At 42.4% G+C, this 16,643-nt stretch overlaps 4 protein-coding genes across 4 annotated transcripts; 2 read left to right on the top strand and 2 right to left on the bottom strand.

Moving 5' to 3' along the window:
- Nucleotides 1–1,160: 1,160 nt before the first annotated feature.
- On the bottom strand, nt 1,161–2,836 carry LOC135617164 (zinc finger CCCH domain-containing protein 2-like). Its single transcript, XM_065117132.1, has one exon. It carries the CDS (start codon nt 2,744–2,746, stop codon nt 1,631–1,633), a length of 1,116 nt encoding a protein of 371 aa, XP_064973204.1. The 5' UTR covers nt 2,747–2,836; the 3' UTR covers nt 1,161–1,630.
- Nucleotides 2,837–5,146: 2,310 nt separating this feature from the next.
- On the top strand, nt 5,147–6,646 carry LOC103991591 (probable F-box protein At4g22030). The gene has a single exon (XM_009411088.3). The coding sequence runs from the start codon at nt 5,272–5,274 to the stop codon at nt 6,529–6,531; it is 1,260 nt and encodes a 419-aa protein (XP_009409363.2). The 5' UTR covers nt 5,147–5,271; the 3' UTR covers nt 6,532–6,646.
- Nucleotides 6,647–11,817: 5,171 nt separating this feature from the next.
- On the top strand, nt 11,818–13,283 carry LOC103991590 (inorganic pyrophosphatase 2). Its single transcript, XM_009411087.3, has 4 exons — nt 11,818–12,195; nt 12,283–12,404; nt 12,498–12,699; nt 12,793–13,283. The coding sequence occupies exons 1-4, from the start codon at nt 12,058–12,060 to the stop codon at nt 13,156–13,158; spliced, it is 828 nt and encodes a 275-aa protein (XP_009409362.1). The 5' UTR covers nt 11,818–12,057; the 3' UTR covers nt 13,159–13,283.
- Nucleotides 13,284–13,477: 194 nt separating this feature from the next.
- Nucleotides 13,478–16,336, bottom strand: LOC103991589 (F-box/LRR-repeat protein At4g29420). The gene is made up of 2 exons (XM_009411086.3): nt 15,852–16,336; nt 13,478–14,484 (listed from the first exon to the last, which is right to left on the bottom strand). Exons 1-2 carry the CDS (start codon nt 16,312–16,314, stop codon nt 13,631–13,633), a joined length of 1,317 nt encoding a protein of 438 aa, XP_009409361.2. The 5' UTR covers nt 16,315–16,336; the 3' UTR covers nt 13,478–13,630.
- Between the last annotated feature and the right edge of the window lie 307 nt (nt 16,337–16,643).

Raw genomic sequence — 16,643 nt, 5'->3', positions numbered from 1 at the left:
TGGATTTATGAGCCCATGGTTCGCATACTCCTCAACTAATATGGGACCAAATGACTTTATTAGTGCTCTCTCCCATAAGGGAGCCAAGAGCTCAAAGTCGAGGTGTGAGCCGCATGACTCGAAAGCGAGTTTGCTTGATCGAAGTGCAGGTGTTGGTCTCTTCTTCTAGCGCCAATTTGATACGGGACAATTTGGTCGGTCGGTCATTGGTGCGGCTCGTATGCTTACGATGAATTATACGCTTTGGGCGATGGGCGTACTTGTACTGTTTTGTCCATTTCGGAACATGTAAGCTTCAAAAGACACGACCTAGGTTGGGTTCTAGTCTCGTCTCCCAGGTACGATCTTCTCTCTTGACGAGTGGTCTGATTCTTCGTCACCGGGCTTCTACACGTAGGCCGAGGTCGGGAGAAAAATTTTTTGACTTAACCCATCCGAAGGTTAAATTAGAGTTGAGTAGAATACTAGAGAGTTAAGTATTCGAAGTCTTCTCTTATTGGTCAGAAGGTTGACTTTTATACTTGCGATGGGATGATTGATCATATGTAATCCTTTAATGACTACCGACTCCTCGGGAGGATGACTTATACTCTACAAATGAGTACAGATCGATCCATACGGGTCGACGTCATTCCGAGTTTTATGGAATGACTTTGGGATGCACAGTGCCAACCCGAGTTTTGTGAAACGATTGCAAGGTGTTCGACGTCGAATAATACGAAGGTCTCTCCTATCCGGGTCTGAGATGTTGCTCTATGTCAGTCTGGAAATCCTTTGTGTGCTCACACGTGGATACTATGGAAATGTGCCATATCAATAACAATATTTTGTGATCCTACGGCCAGTGGATTTAGAATATTATCACGTACGAGAGAGGGACATGCAACGTCTGAGTGGATAACGTCGACAGGATGACCAGCGACGTCCACACATCATATATAGTTAAATGGGGCGAGATCGGTGCTGGCTATCTTTTTCTAACTCGACAAAGTAGCCACTCAACCTTATCCTCTCCCTTCTTTTGCTCCCCACCCTCTGCTATTGCTATTGCAGAACTGCAAGCAAAGGTCGCCATCTGAGGTCTTAATCCACCCAACCACAACCGGAACTTGTGTAATATACTTTGAAGCAAGAAGACGACTTCTTTGTGTATTAGGATATGAAATCTTTGCTAAGCATCTGAAATCCATTGGATAGTAAGTTGACATTTACATTGTTGACATGACAAAAGGGACATCCTAACTGGTGTTTCGATTAGACATCCAGAATAAACCAAAATAACAAGAAAAAGAAAGACATCGATGAACATTACAAGTGAATCCAATAAAGATTTCCTGCGCAGATTACTGCTTCCTCTAGTGGTCTTCAGCACTCTTCTAATCCTTCTCTGTACAACAGAGGCAAGCATGATAGCTACTAATTAACATCTCCCATGTCGACACAAATCTCCACCACCTAGGCTTTTACATAGAACAAGAAATAACCTTTTTTTTGTTCCTCTTCCTTTGGTAAACTTCAAGATCCACAGTCGTCGAAGAATGAGGATGGCACCGCAAAATCCCACCTTTTTATGTTCCTTCAAATTTTCCATCATTCTCTTTTCCTCTTCCTCGCCATTACAAGCTTCCTGCTATTTTAGCAACTCCGAAACCCACCCCACGTCCGGCGTGGCCTCGGCTCTGTCCAATATGCTCTCTTTGCTCAGTCTCTCGAACATCTTAGCCCTGAGAGCCCTCCCGGACTCCACCCTCTCCACCGGTCCCTCTTCGTCCGACCAGACGGCTGACGCAGCCGTCGGAGTCGACGGCATGCTACAGAAACCAGCGTTGAACCCAGCAAGAGCCCCCCTTGGGGATGCAAACCCACCATTTCCTATATGCAACCCCCATGAACTTGGCACCGACTGCGCCCTGCAGAGCTGCAACCGTCTTAGTGACGCCACCATCTCGTTCACCGACGACGATGGCTGCCACGACTCGCGCCGCAGGTTCGAGCCGTTGGGTGATATCGGCGGAGACGCCGTCGTCGGGGTCTTGGGCGGCGAGATCAGCGTCGCGGTCGTTGAGCAGACGAAGTTCTTTGATAGATAAGACTGCATGGAGGACTGCTGGCGAAGAGGCGAACCGTCGTAGGACTCGGCGGCGGTGGCTGAAGCCGATGTGGTGGTCTGCTGGTGTTGTGATGGCAGCACGCGGAGCTGGTCGGGGGTGTGGGCGAAGAAGCAGACGCGGCGGCGGCAGGCGGTGCTGTCCTTGCAGGGCTGGGTGCGGTAGCGCTCCGGGTGTAGCCAGCACTCGAACACTCCGTGGGCGAGCTCGCAGGCGTCGCCGCGCTTGCACCCACCGGTCTTGCGGAAGTCCGCGCAGGGGGTCCCCGAGTAACGGTGCTTCCGCGGGTCGCGGCGGCGGGCCTTCTCCCCCGGGTGCGCGAAGGGGCACTCGGTCCAGTCGTGGGTGCGCCCCCTGGCGCACCTCCTCACCTTGAACTCGTACATCCGGAACTCGTCCGACGCGTACGCGTCCACCACCGCAGGCGCCTCCTCCGCCGCCGCCGCCTCCTCGCACCCGAGGTAGAGCTGCAGCGCCGCCAGCGTCGCCTCGTCGAGAAGGCCGTCGCCGGTGGCGACGCCGCTGACAGGCAGGTGGGAGGAAGTGGCGTTACCGCCTGTCGGATCATCGGAGGGCGACCACGGCGGGACTTGAACGGTCGGATTATGATGGCCGATACCACGTCCGATCAGCATCATCGTCAGTCGCGCTCGCTACTATTCTTCGTCGACCTTCTCTCGCCTTCCAGTCGTTTCTTCGTCGCTACATGGCACATAAATGGGTACGGATGACCCGAGTCGGGTTATTAACAACCGCGGTCGAGAAATATCTATAACTGACGGCGTTTCGGCATGTTGAGGCGGTGTGCGGAAGAAACGCCATTCCCTTTCGCCTTAGCAGACGAATCGCCGTCACGGATGACGGATGCGAAGTTACGCCAGAAGTTTCCGGGTACCCGTGGACAAGGGTGCAGTGGGACACGTGGAGGCCGCAGAAGGCCTTTGTCAGATTCGCTCGTCTCAGCGGAGACACGTTCCCGCTCGGAACAAGTAGCGTATTAAAAGACCGTGTCACTTACCTGCTTCGTGCAGGGGTCCACGGGTTTCGAGAGGGTTCAACTTCACTAACATGGAGGACAAAGAAACGGGTCACTACAAACAGGTAGACGAAGTATTAAAACAATTAACGGCGGCATGCAGCAGAAGCGTGTTATTACCTTTATACCCTCGTACAAGCGAACATTTCAAAGTCATCGTATCGTATCCCGTCACGAGCCTCGCTTTGTCGCCAGACTTGGTCGAGTCAAATCACCTTTTCTGCTCGTAATTTGACCCAGCAATGGGAAATGTCCTACGACGCGGTCACGGGGACAACATGATCCGATCAGGACCGTCTGTTCTAGATCACACGACTCCTCATGGTGTCCAAGGTGGGGCCTCCTCGTCCGTTCGTGTTCCACCATCATGGTGTTGACCTTATTAGCTGGGACTGGGACATTAGGCGTAGATCTGTAGGTGGGTTAGACCTTCATAATATTCACTTGCCAAACTGTGCTCTTCATGGTATTGGTCAATACGTAAAACTATGATGACTCTATTTGGTGGAGCATCATTAAGAGTTAAATATGGGCTGCTTGATTCTTCAATCATAGTGTTTATCTAAAGATGAGTTGGAGTGGAAGATTTTTTTTTTAATTTATAATTTTTTAAAAAATTAACTTTTTGTATAAAATTGGAAATGGAGTTTTCATTAATATATTTTTAAATAATTAATTATTTGACACTTGTATTAGTTTGAAACCAACTTTTGCTACTCCAGATTTTATGAATTTGAGTTGATCATAACTAGTTTTTCAAAGGATGAGGATTGAATTTATGATCGATTTTATAATCTTTTTGAATTCAAACTATATTATTGATGATACTTAAAAGAGATGTGGAAGTCTGACTTCTAAAAGGGCAATGGATTATCAAATTTATGCATAATTTTTTATTTTATAAATAAAAAAATAATTTTAAAAAATTTTGATTATAAATGATTTGACTTTAATATATCTGCTCAATTTTGGTTATATTTTGTATGTTGACCAAGTTGTATTTATTTTTTAAATTAATAAAATATTTTTAACTTTGGAAAAAAAAAATAATATATTACTTCAAAATCCTATTAAAAAACTACATATTGATTATCAAAGTATAAAAGGTTACAACAACTTTAAGATATCTATCCTCCATCCAAATCTAATTAAAAATTAGACGTTTTGACAAAAGAGACAAGCCAGTGGATAGATACACTGATTGCTTTGTCTAAAGATATGTATCACCCTCTACTCACACAACCAGATTGAGTAGAGCAAACATATCATGAAGCGAAAGAGAGTTCAAAGAAGATTCCAGCAGGAGACTCCTCCTCATCCCAAACCTTTACAATCCATCCATTCACCATAAAGTAATGTATTTACACCTAAATGAATTGATTGCCAAAGACTAATTTGCCTAAGAGCAGCCACCTTGAATGAGAAGATCGCCATCATCGAGCTTTGAATGGGCCTCAAAGGTCCCGTTCTTATTCAGCTCAGCTCACTGCAGAATGCGATCAACATAGTGTGCAAAGGCAGCATAAACCTAAGTCTTGATTGTACCTTGTTCTTGGTCGAACCAGGACGCCATTCTTCGTGCCTCTTGAAGTTCCAAAAAGGTCTCCAGGTATACCGATCAGTGGCAGAAATCCTACGAATCTCGAGTTACCTTGAAACTTTTTGATCTGGTGTTGGCTGCGGAGGATTTGCAAGTTGGAGAACACGGAAGTTCCCACACAAGAACAGCAGGAGTTTTAAGACTGTAGTTCAATGCAGAGTTCTTCTAGTTTGTATCTGCACAAGCAGTTCATGAGAACAAGTCTCGAGTCTACCCGGTCAGACTTGTCCAACCACCATGGCTCCATTGACTGATTCCTTCCTCCCCCTTCTTTGAATTCCGATGCTTTGAAGTCTGAGCCTACCACCTCAAGACCCAGTCAGTCAACGATGAACCCCAGATTACTCGCTTTCCTCCTCTTTCTTTGATCAGAGCCAAGGCTATATAAATGAACTGCAGCCATTCCATCTCATCCCACACCAATCCAACAAGTTCTTCTTTCCATCTCTTTTCCCCACCAAACCTGCTTCTCCTTGCAGCGTTCGTCTTCACACAGCCAGCATAAACGAACAGGGAGAGGTTTAGAAATGGCAGCTCTTCAAGTCCAGAATTTGCAGTCAACCTCATCCTCCCATGGAAGATTTCGCGCTAGCCTGTTTCCTTCCTCCAATTTCAGGGCTAAAAGCGTCTATCTTCGGCAGCTACCGAACAAGATCACGATCCAGGACCTCATCCTGAGACAAGATGGCACTGCAACGAAGGAGGTACCAACGCACACCACGACAGGCAACGAGGACAAGGAGTTGGTCACCAAGCTTCTTGCCATAACCGAGGCGGTCGCCGATAGAGCCAATATGCACGCGATCATCGGAGCACAGAGGAACAATTGGAATCACCTGTTTACCAACTCCATCAACTCCGTCACTCTCATCGGATCCCTCATGGCGGGGATCTCATCGGTACCGGTGGGAGAAGCAACGACACAGCTGCTGGCATTCAAGCTTGCCTCCATGCTGTTGTTCGGCACCGCGATGGGAATGATGCTGGTCGTCAACAAGATTCAGCCTTCCCAACTAGCTGAGGAACAGAGAAAAGCCACCTTGAGGTGGAAACAACTGGAGAGATCGATCCAAGACACGTTTTCACTGAGAAATCCGACGGAGTCGGACGTCAAGGACGCCATGAACAAGGTGCTGGCTCTCGAGAAGGCTTATCCTCTCCCCTTGCTCCCTGGAATGCTCGAGAAGTTCCCGAAGAAGGTGGAGCCTTCCCGTTGGTGGCCTAAACTACGACAAAGGCCGGAGGAAACGCATCGAAGACACACAAATGGAGCGGATGCCAATGGCTGGAGCAAAGAACTGGAAGAAGAAATGAGGGGTCTTCTCAAAGTTCTAAAGCTGAAGGATGAGGAGCAATATTTGCGGGTGGGGAAGGTGGTCTTAGACACCAACAGGACTTTGGCCACCGCAGGGCCTCTCTTTGCTGGCCTAGCTTTGATCGGATCCGGGTTAATAGGTTCTTCGGCTCTCGGGCCACTCCCGGTTCTGCTTGCGGTTGCCGGAGGGTCGCTCGCGACGGTGATGAACACCCTGGAGCATGCCGGCCAGGTAGGAATGGTGTTCGAGCTGCTCCGGAGCAATGCTGGCTTCTACAGGTGGCTGCAGGAGGAAATTGAGTTCAATCTGGGGGAGGAAGATGTGGAGAAGAGGGAGAACGGGGAGCTGTTCAAGCTGAAGCTGGCTCTGAAGCTTGGAAGAAGCCTCTCCGAGTTCAGAGAGTTTGTGCCGTACGATTCCCCTTCTTGCAAAGACGAAGACATCAAAGACTTCGCCGGGAAGCTATTCTAGATGAGTTCCTAATTCAGATTCTTTCATCAAGATCCACTAAGATGGATCATTTTTCTTGTACATCGTGCATGTTCAAAGAGAAAACTATCTCAAGGAAACGAACGTCTGTTCTCTCGTATGTCAACGTAAAGAACAGAATCCTCTTTCACTCTAGAGGAAGAAGACACCAAAACTGAGAGGAAACACAGCTAAACAATGTGAAAGGAAACCATCAAGTATTTTAGGCTGCAATTCTCTACGATGTTGGTCAAATTTGCCGGCTAAGCGTTTGACAGGAATGCAAGCAGATAGGATCGGCTTACTATTCTCTCAACATGTTGTTTACAGACAATAGCTCCATTCTCGAGCAGCCTCAAAGAATCATGCCTTCGACAGAATATGTTGTTCAGCTAGCCATCAGAACAGTTCTCGGACTGCTTGCGTTCCACATGCTCAGATCTTAGAGAATCATGTAGTGATATGGACTGTGTTCTGGCAGCTGATGGAGATCTTGATCTGGCTTGCAGATTCGATTCAAAGCTTGATAACGCCAACAGTAGATATTCCATTTCGGTTGATTCAGCATAAGAAGCGACACAACCACGAGAATCAAATTCGGGTAGATATAAAGCAAATCACTCCATATCCACACGAAAAGTTGAGTTCCTGAAGCATGAGTTCCTCTCATTTCAGTAGCAGAGAGATTGTTCTGTCTTCTTCTTCAAACTAAGGCGTGTTAGTCTTGAAGCGTGGTAAAGAGGTTTATTTCATAAAAATAAATGTTTATTGTATCAAGAGGAATATTCATTACATCAAGAAGAAAAAATAGATTAAAAATCTATAAAAAGATAAGTCAAATTGATTATTGATTCTTGAAACGATTTCTTGAAAAAGAATGATTATCTTGAATATAATTAATGTAATATATTTCTGGGGACTATATAAATCCCATATATTGGGTCATGAAATAAATAGAGTTTTTGAAATTATAAAGAGTTTTTTTTGAGAGAAATATAGAAGATTGAAGCTTGTCATACTCTTCCTCTATTGGATATCTCTATCCCTTCTTCCTATCAAGATCAACATTTGGTATCAGAGCATACGTTGTTAAGCTATGACATCTTCCTCAAGTACCATCCAACTCCGAATTCTCAAATTGACAAAAAAAAAATTATGACATATGGTGCATTCAAATGAAGGTTCTTTTAGGCTCCCAAGATGTATGAGAGTTTACATAAGATGGATTTGTTGAACCAAGTCCAGGAGAAGAAGGAGCAATAAATGTAGAAGAAAGAAAACAACTCAAAGAAAGAAGGAAGAAGGAGAAAAAGACTTTGTTCACGATCTATCAAGGGCTTGATAATACAATGTTCGATATCATTGCTCCAGCAAATACTTCAAAGGAGGATTGGGAAATATATCAAAAAGCATTCGGTGGTATTGATAAGGTAAAGAAACTTCGTCTACAAGCTTTACGAGTCGAGTTTAAAAAATTACAATAAGGTACTTCTGAAACTATTTCTGATTACTTATCAAAATTTTTTTCTATTATTCATCAAATGAGATGAAATGGTGAACAAATAAATGATCAGAGAGTAATAGAAAAAATACTGAGATCTCTAGATCCAAAATTTGATTTTATTGCTGTTACAATTGAAGAATCTAAAGATTTAAAAAAAATATCTTTAGAAGAACTTATGAGTTCCTTTCAAGTTCATGAACAAAGGATTATAAAAAGAGGAGAAGACAAAACTATGGAGCAAGCCCTATAAACGAAGCTTACTCTTGAAAATAAAGATGAATCAAATTCTCAAAAAGAAAGAGGACAAGGACAAGGACAAAGAGGAAGAGGAGGTAGAAATCAAACCAATCAAAAATCTCCAAGAAGATGCTAGAGAAAATTCTAGTCAAAAAGGCCGAGATTATGGTCGAGGACGTGACCGAGGCCGTGGACATGACAAAAACTCTAAAAGGTTTGAAATACAATGCTATATTTGTAAAAGGTATGGACATTACTCTTATGAATGTTATTATAATCCTAATAATCAAGGTGATAAGATAAATTTTATTGAGAAAAAAAAGAACAAAAATCAAGTTTTACTAATGAGTTATGATCATCAATCTATAACATGGTATCTAGATACAAGAGCCTCAAATCACTTGTGTGGTATCAAAGAGTTATTTTTAGAAATGGATACAAGTTATTCCGAAAACATTATATTTGGTGATTTGTCTGTGATTTGTCTCACAGACCAATAAGAGGCAAATGTAAAATTCTCCTTGAACTTAATAATGGTAAAGAATTATACATTTCAGATATTTATTATGTTCCTAATATGAAAAATAATATTCTAAACTTAAGATATTTACTTGAAAAAGGTTATGATATTAAGATGAAAGATATAAATCTCTCAATTCATGACAAGAATAAAATATTAATATCACATATGAAAATAACAAAGAATAGAATGTTTCCTCTATATTTAAGTATTTTTTATCAATCAAATTATTTTAAAGCTCATATTGAGGATATTTCTATACTTTGGCATCTTAGATATGCTCACTTAAATTTTGAAGCTTTGAAACTTCTAGAGAAGTATAATATGGTGACAAGAATGTCAAAAATTGATTGCCCAGCAAAATTATGTGAAGTATGTGTCATAGATAAGTAAAAAAGACAGTCTTTCAAAGTGAGAAGAATAAAAAGAGCATGGCATCGACTTGATCTGGTACACTCAGATGTTTGTGACCCTATCAATCTAATATCACTTGGAGGAAGCAGGTATTTTCTTAACTTCACTGATGATCATAGTGGCAAAACTTGGGTTTACGTGTTAAAAGAAAAGAGATAAGTTTTAAGTAAATTCAAAGAATTTAAGGATTTGGTTGAAAAACAAAGTTGTTGTAAGATTAAATATTTAAAAATAAATATGAGTGGTGAATATATATCAAATGAATTTGAAAGTTTTTTAGAAATAATGGAATTCTATATCAATTCACCATGCCATACACACCTCAACAAAATGGTGTCTCAGAAAAAAAAAAAAAAAAGGATTATCCTTAATATGGTCCGATGCATGTTAAAGGAAAGAAAAATTCCAAAAGAATTTTGGGGAGATGTTGTTGCTTGTGCGGTTTATTTGCTTAACAGGTTTTCAACAAAGCGAATTGGTAATATTACACCAGAAGAAGCATGGAACTTACAAAAACCAAGAGTTGATCATTTGAGGATTTTTGAAAGTGTTGCATTTGCCAAGATACCAAAAGAAAAGAGAACAAAATTGGAAGATAAAAGTCAGAAATATATTTTGCTAAGTTATCCAGAGAATTCCAGTGGTTACAAACACTATAATCCTATCACAAATAAAGTTGTGATGTCAAGAGATGTTGAGTTTGATAAACAATAGATTTGAAACTGGAAAAGTGATGAGCATCATAAGAAAGCTATAGCTTCATAAGAAGATGATATAATACAAGCAAGAATCAAAGTGGCTTTGTCGGAATCATCACCTAGATTAGCTAGGTCACATAATTCAAGAAGTCCAATTATAAGAAGGACAAGACCAATTCAGGAGCTATATGATGTGACTCGAAGGATTGATACTAACAATGATGAACTTTCTTTATTTTATCCTTTTGCAGGATATGATCCATTAACCTTCGAAAAAGCTTATAGAGATGAAAAATGACGACAAGCCATGAATGAAGAGATTCATGCCATTAACAAAAATAATACATGAGAGCTTACTACATTTCCAGAAGACCACCAAGCTATCGGTGTTAAGTGGATCTTAAAAAAAAAAAGAAATACTAAAGGAGAGATGTAGAAATATAAAACCCGATTGATTGCAAAAGGAGACAAACAATAATATGAGATTGACTATGAAGAAGTATTTGCACCAGTTACTTGACTAGAGACAGTAAGATTACTTATCTCTCTAACAGCTCAAATGAAATAAAAAATTTTACAAATGAATGTCAAATCAGTATTTCTTAATGAAGTTATTGAAGAAAGGTATATATTCAACAACTTCAAAAGAAACTTGGCATGCCAAATGGAATAAGTTTAAGGGGGGGAATGTTGGAATTAAACTTATTTAAATATCATAAAGAGGTTCATTTCATCAAAAGAAATATTCATTACATCAAGAGGAAGATTCATTACATCAAGAAAAAAAATAGATTAAAAGTCTATAGAAGGATAAATCAAATTGGTTATTGGTTCTTGAAAGGATTTCTTGAAAGAAAATGATTCATCTTGAATATAATTAATTTAATATATCTTTGGAGACTATATAAATCTTATATGTTGGGTCATGAAATAGATAAAGTAAAACTCTTGAGAGAAATAAAAAAGATTAAAATTTGTCCTACTATTCCTCTATTGGATATCTCTACCCCTTCTTTCCATCAAGATCAAGAAGGCCAACATGATTAGAAACATGGCATAGACATACATCAGAACAAAATTCTTGCTGCTATGGGCAAACGAAGAAGGAATATATTTTGCTACCATGGTGATTCGTGGTGCATCCACCACCATCTCTTCTGCCCTATTCTTGTCTCATCAAGATGACCTGGTATCACGTAGAACAAACCTTTTAGCTTCTTTACAATATTTTTAGCTCATCAGGGACACCCCAATGCTCAGCATCCAACACAACGCTGAGCATTGGGTTCCAGTGCCCTACGTAATCGACCTTTCACTCAATCGACAAGATCGCGAGGACGACACCGCTAGAGATCTTTCTTCAGTTTTAGGTCACGTTAAAGCGATCAATGATTGATCGTATCGATCACAAATTATGTCACCACTTGCATACCTTTATACATCGCATCTTTTTCTGGTGAGCTGTTTCCCGTGTCACTGGTTACTCAGCATGAAGGCATCCTGAAAGCTTAAACAGTGCTTTTAGAACCAAACATTATTTTGAAGCTCATTTCTAATACTTCTGTAGATCCTAAAATCAGGGGATTTATATGATCTTCTCAGGAAAGGTGTCAGTGTAGCAGACACAGTAGATCAATTTCATAGCCATGAATCAGAACGATTTCTCAAAGCAACAAGATAGAAGGAAGTTAGGTGACAGGTACCACACACAATCTGTGCAACACATCTTCCCTGCGGAAACAGCAAGAAAAATTCCGTGTGTTTATGTTGTCATCAGAACAAGAACTGCATGAAGATGCAGATGCAGATGTACAAGGAGGCATCGCTCCTGCCTAAAACTGTTAAAGGGAAGCTAATGGGCATATTCCGAGAATTAATCCCTACATCCCCCTGCGATTAATCTTAGGTACGCATGCACTGGGTGTAACGGGTTGGTGGTGGTCATCCCACCAACCATGGTTGTGTTGGGTGCAAAGAGGAGCACCAGCCCAGAAGAAGTGGCCTTCACCTGAAGATACCGCACCTTCTTGTTCTCCTGCGTATTGTACCATTGGCATCTTGTGCCCTATAAATACCAAGCACCGCTGCTGCCTCGTTGCTCATACATCGCGCTTTCCTGCATTTAATCTCTCTCTCTCTCTCTCTCTCTCTCGCCCATGGCAGACGTCGTGGTGGTGTTCGACTTCGACAAGACTATCATCGACTGCGACAGCGATAACTGGGTCATCGACGATCTCGGTGGCACGCAGCTGTTCGACGAGCTGCTCAAAGCCATGCCGTGGAACTCCGCCATGGTACATGTCACTCCTTTCCTGTGTCACGTGTTCCTTGTTTCATGCGGGTTTCTCGGCGTGCTGATTGGATTGGTTCCTCGGATTCAGGATAGGGTGATGGAGGAGCTCCACTCGCAGGGTAGAACGATTGAGGAGATCTCGGAGAACCTGAAGAGGGCTCCGTTGCCCGCCAACGCCGTTGCAGCCATCAAATCAGCTTACGCTCTCGGGTATGCTTAGCCCCTGCTTCATGGTTCTTGATGATTAGTTCGTCTCTTTCCCCAGCATCTTATTGGATGGTACCTACGTGGTGCGACTCTCAGATGCGAGCTGCGGATTGTTAGTGATGCCAACAGATTCTTCATCGAGACCATTCTGAAGCACCATGGCCTCATGGCCTATTTCTCGGAGATCCATACAAACCCAGGCTATGTTGATGAGGAAGGGAGGCTGAGAATTTTCCCTCACCATGACTTCAAATCCTCTTCCCATGGCTGCTGTCTCTGCCCTCCCAACATGTGTAAGGTGACCTCTGTTCCTGCATGGCCCTACAAACGCTCATGCAAATTAGATTCGATATAATCCTCTCCACTGCTCCTCCTATTCTCTGACACGTAGAGTGCAATCATCGAGAGGATTCAAGCATCAGCATTCCTCGAGGGGAGGAAGCGGTTCATCTACCTCGGCGATGGAAAAGGAGACTACTGCCCGTCGCTGAGGCTGAACGAAGGGGACTGCGTGATGCCAAGGAAGAACTACCCACTGTGGCAGCTCATCGTTGACAATCCTCAGGCCCTCAGAGCTGAGATCCATGAGTGGAGCAACGCAGAGGAGCTTGAGCGAGTCTTGCTTCGGCTCATCAGTGAGTCCGCCTCGGCTGATCGCAGCAGCCCCAGCCAGCTGATTTCAGTCGATTGCAAGTTTCAGACACTGCCACCGTCTTCCATCGAGGCTTTTCCCAAGTCTCTTCCTGTTCCTAACTAAACGTGCCAGTTTTGATCCTTGGATATGCTGGTGATGATGCCGAACCATTCGAATGCCAATATGTAAGCCTCTTTTGTTGCACTTGCACTTCGGGAGTTACACAGAGACAATCATACACTTGGGAACTGGATTGAAGCAGTAGGTACTTGGAACTTGGGACAAACTGAAGTTTCCATCTTGCCAACATAACTTCATCAGTCAAATAGACCCACCATGATTCACTGCTGATTTCTCATCTCTAATCTCTGACTTTCCAAAACCACAGCAAGTTGTATAATAATACTCACATTTGATTTTGACAATGAAAAGTGAGGCATAATTACATAAAAGAAACCTCAAGAATAAATAGTAGTTTATCATATGCACATACAGCTTGATTACAACCACCAATCTGCTATGGGCCACTGATGATCAGATGCAATGTCTCTGCCAAATGAAGTAAATGCATCAAAATGACATAATATGGAGAGTTTCAACCACATTTCCATGTGTCCCATTTCCATCTTATGCCCGGAAAATTACTGATACACTTGGAAATGACATGCGTCCTGCTATCCATGGAGGCAGCAGCAGGAATAAGCATCACAACTTGGCAATAACGGGCATGTGTCAATAAGGGGGTCAATTTCCAGGTAATCATTGCAGCATCAAGTTCTTCTGGTGCTAGATGAACCATCAGTTTCTTCAAATTCTTGAGTTCGCCTCTTACGCTGAGATTTTCTGGGAGGATAAACCAAGCCCTTGGCCCCAATACCAGTTCATCTATGTCCGGGAAGGTGCTCAACAGATCAATAGTGCACTGTTCCACCAAATCAACAACGTGGCTAGATCCATACGCTTCCAACTCCAACCGCTTAATGGTTCGACTGGGAGCAAACACTTGTGCCAAGTTGCATAGATCCGAGGACTCTATCCTGAGAGACCTCAAATTGAGTTTTTCTCCCACTACGATGGGTGCTCTAGCCTTTTTGATTGTAACATCAAGTTCAGATAATAGAGGAGTCTCTAGATGAAGGGCCTCTGGTTCAACACACTTAAGTTTCAGCTCAACCAACTTGGGTGCACATACCGTTAGAGATAGCACAAAATTTGAAACCATCCACGTGCAGACCCTTAGTTGTAGAAGATGAATTTTGGGCTCCTTAAGCCCACCAACCCCGATCAAGTTAAGAGCTTGGAGAGAAGGGAAACATTCATTCACCTTGTCGAGGTTTGCATCATCTAGTCTTATGAATTCAAGGGTCAGTGAAGTCAATTTGTGCATTGGTTTTAGCTCCTCAACCGACAGCCAAGCATTTCTGACCTCCAAATTTACAAGATCATGACCTGCATATGCAACCTTTTAGTTCGGAACAGCATACGAGAAAAGAATGAGCAGTTGCAATGATTTTTATTTTCCCATACAAGGATCACAAACTTATGAGCTTAATAGATCTACAGAACTCGTAAGGGACTCATTGGTGCAAGTAGACATGCAATTTCAGTCATTTTTTAACAAGGTAGAGATAAATCACACATGAACAGAGCAGCTCTAGAAAACCTACGACTTCAGAAGACTCATATGCATGCATACATATATACATACTATATTTCTCTCCAAGGACATGACTAAAATATGGCAGCAATAATGGATTTTTTGAAATAGATGAAAGGACCTATTTAATCTCCTACCTCCTACTGATATCAGCAAGACATAATATTGCCAATTTAATCAAATTCTTTCCATAAACAGTTGACACAATATGAAGGATTATTTTTCACAAGATGAATAGATCAATTTTCAAAAGAGGAAAAAAAAATCATCTTGATCCTCTCCGGGTTTTTCTTGCAGTAAAATATAAAAAAATTCCAATATGATTACCTTCCTGAAGAAATTTGCAGTTTAAGAACCTTGTCTTCTTCAGCTTGTTTAATGTTTGCTAACGTCTGGATGTGCCTTAGTGGATATTGCAATTCTGAGATTTTAGATGCTACATGATGAGTGACTCGAATTTTATCTAAGCATACTAATTTCCATAGTGGATGTTGCAATTCTGAGAATGTAGTTTCTACATGATTAGTGACTTGAATTTTGTCTAAGCATACTAATTTCCATAGTGGATGTTGCAATTCTGAGAACTTAGTTGCTACATGATTAGTGACTCGAATTTTATCTAAGCATACTAATTTCCTTTACAAATAATATTGACCTCATATTGACCCTCTAAAATAACTGCATATTCATATTGCAAGTTGATCCCAGGTGTTGTTATGCAAGTCATAATAGAGATAGAAAAGAACAAGTTGAGGTGGTAGTAACTTTATCATTAAGAAATCCAAAGTCCAAGATGTGAAGGAAGATTAAAGAAGGAAAAGAAGAATTATTTATATGTAGTACAGTATGATCTCGCGTTGGATGGCCTCTAAGCATGAATAAATCTAATTACACGGAACTATGTAAAAACCAAAACAGATTCATCGAGGTCTTGACTTCTAAATCATGTCCACGCACCGCTGGTGGCCAAGCAACACAAAAATATCTTGAATTGTATGCAAATACATTCAATTTTTTGGTTCTCAGCATGCAATGAGGGCATGTAATTTCTCCAGTGTGCACAGAATAGCATTCATAATCAGTGTAATTTCAAGAAAAAGAACCAAAAACGATAAAATTAGGGGATGGGGATTCAAAGGAGGAAAGCGATAGAGCTCACAGATGTCGGCGATGAGGGATAAAGCCTGGGAAGGGCGCCAGCACGACTGGAGCCAGTAATCGTCGATGGCGAGGGAGCGGAGGCGGGCGGCAAGGAGGGGGAGCCACCGGGCAAGGAAAGGGACGGCGGTGAGGTGTAGGTCGTCGGCGTCGTCGACCTCGTCGGCGGGGGCGGAGAGGGGCCGCTCGGCTGCAAGGGCGAGAGCGAGGGGGCCGGGGGAGGCGGAGAGGAAGGAGGCGAGGTTGGCGACGAGGGACCTGAAAGGGGTGTCGTGGTCGCGGGTGTCAGGGGCGCGGGACCGGAGGAAGCGGTCGCGAGAGCAAAAGAGGCGGACGGATCGGACGTCGCGGGACAGGGAGCGGAGGGTCCGGGAGGCGAGGCGGCACCGGGCCAGCTCGGTCGAATCGCCGAGCCGACTTAGTATCTCCACCAGGACGGGAGAAGGGAGATCCTCCAATTCCATCGACCACAATGAGCAGACGACGACGAACGCGCTCCGCATATATATATATATATATATATATATATATATATATATATATATATATATATATATATATATATATATATATATATATATATATATATATATATATATATATATATATATATATATATATATATATATATAATTATTATTATTATATCTTGGCCATTGGTCTAGCGGATATCGACGCATCTCAGAGTGATGAGATCAACCCCATTAATATTAACGAAGTCAATACGTTGCTTCCTAAGCAAAGAATGGTTGTTAGGGTCCAAAATATGTCTCATCATTTAATTAAACTATTG

Source organism: Musa acuminata, chromosome BXJ2-7 (genome assembly GCF_036884655.1).
Source record: "Musa acuminata AAA Group cultivar baxijiao chromosome BXJ2-7, Cavendish_Baxijiao_AAA, whole genome shotgun sequence".
In the NCBI taxonomy this organism is placed as follows: Eukaryota; Viridiplantae; Streptophyta; class Magnoliopsida; order Zingiberales; family Musaceae; genus Musa; species Musa acuminata.
The sequence above is the reverse complement of the archived record's forward strand: the minus strand, read 5'-3'. Positions and strand labels throughout refer to the sequence as shown.

Coding starts and splice junctions, on each gene's coding strand:
- LOC135617164 (XM_065117132.1), bottom strand. CDS start 2,746: ATGATGCTGATCGGACGTGGTATCGGCCATCATAATCCGACCGTTCAA.
- LOC103991591 (XM_009411088.3), top strand. CDS start 5,272: ATGGCAGCTCTTCAAGTCCAGAATTTGCAGTCAACCTCATCCTCCCAT.
- LOC103991590 (XM_009411087.3), top strand. CDS start 12,058: ATGGCAGACGTCGTGGTGGTGTTCGACTTCGACAAGACTATCATCGAC. Junction 12,196..12,282: donor TGCCGTGGAACTCCGCCATG/GTACATGTCACT, acceptor CCTCGGATTCAG/GATAGGGTGATGGAGGAGCT. Junction 12,700..12,792: donor GCCCTCCCAACATGTGTAAG/GTGACCTCTGTT, acceptor TCTGACACGTAG/AGTGCAATCATCGAGAGGAT.
- LOC103991589 (XM_009411086.3), bottom strand. CDS start 16,314: ATGGAATTGGAGGATCTCCCTTCTCCCGTCCTGGTGGAGATACTAAGT. Junction 14,485..15,851: donor ATCCCTCATCGCCGACATCT/GTGAGCTCTATC, acceptor TTGCATATGCAG/GTCATGATCTTGTAAATTTG.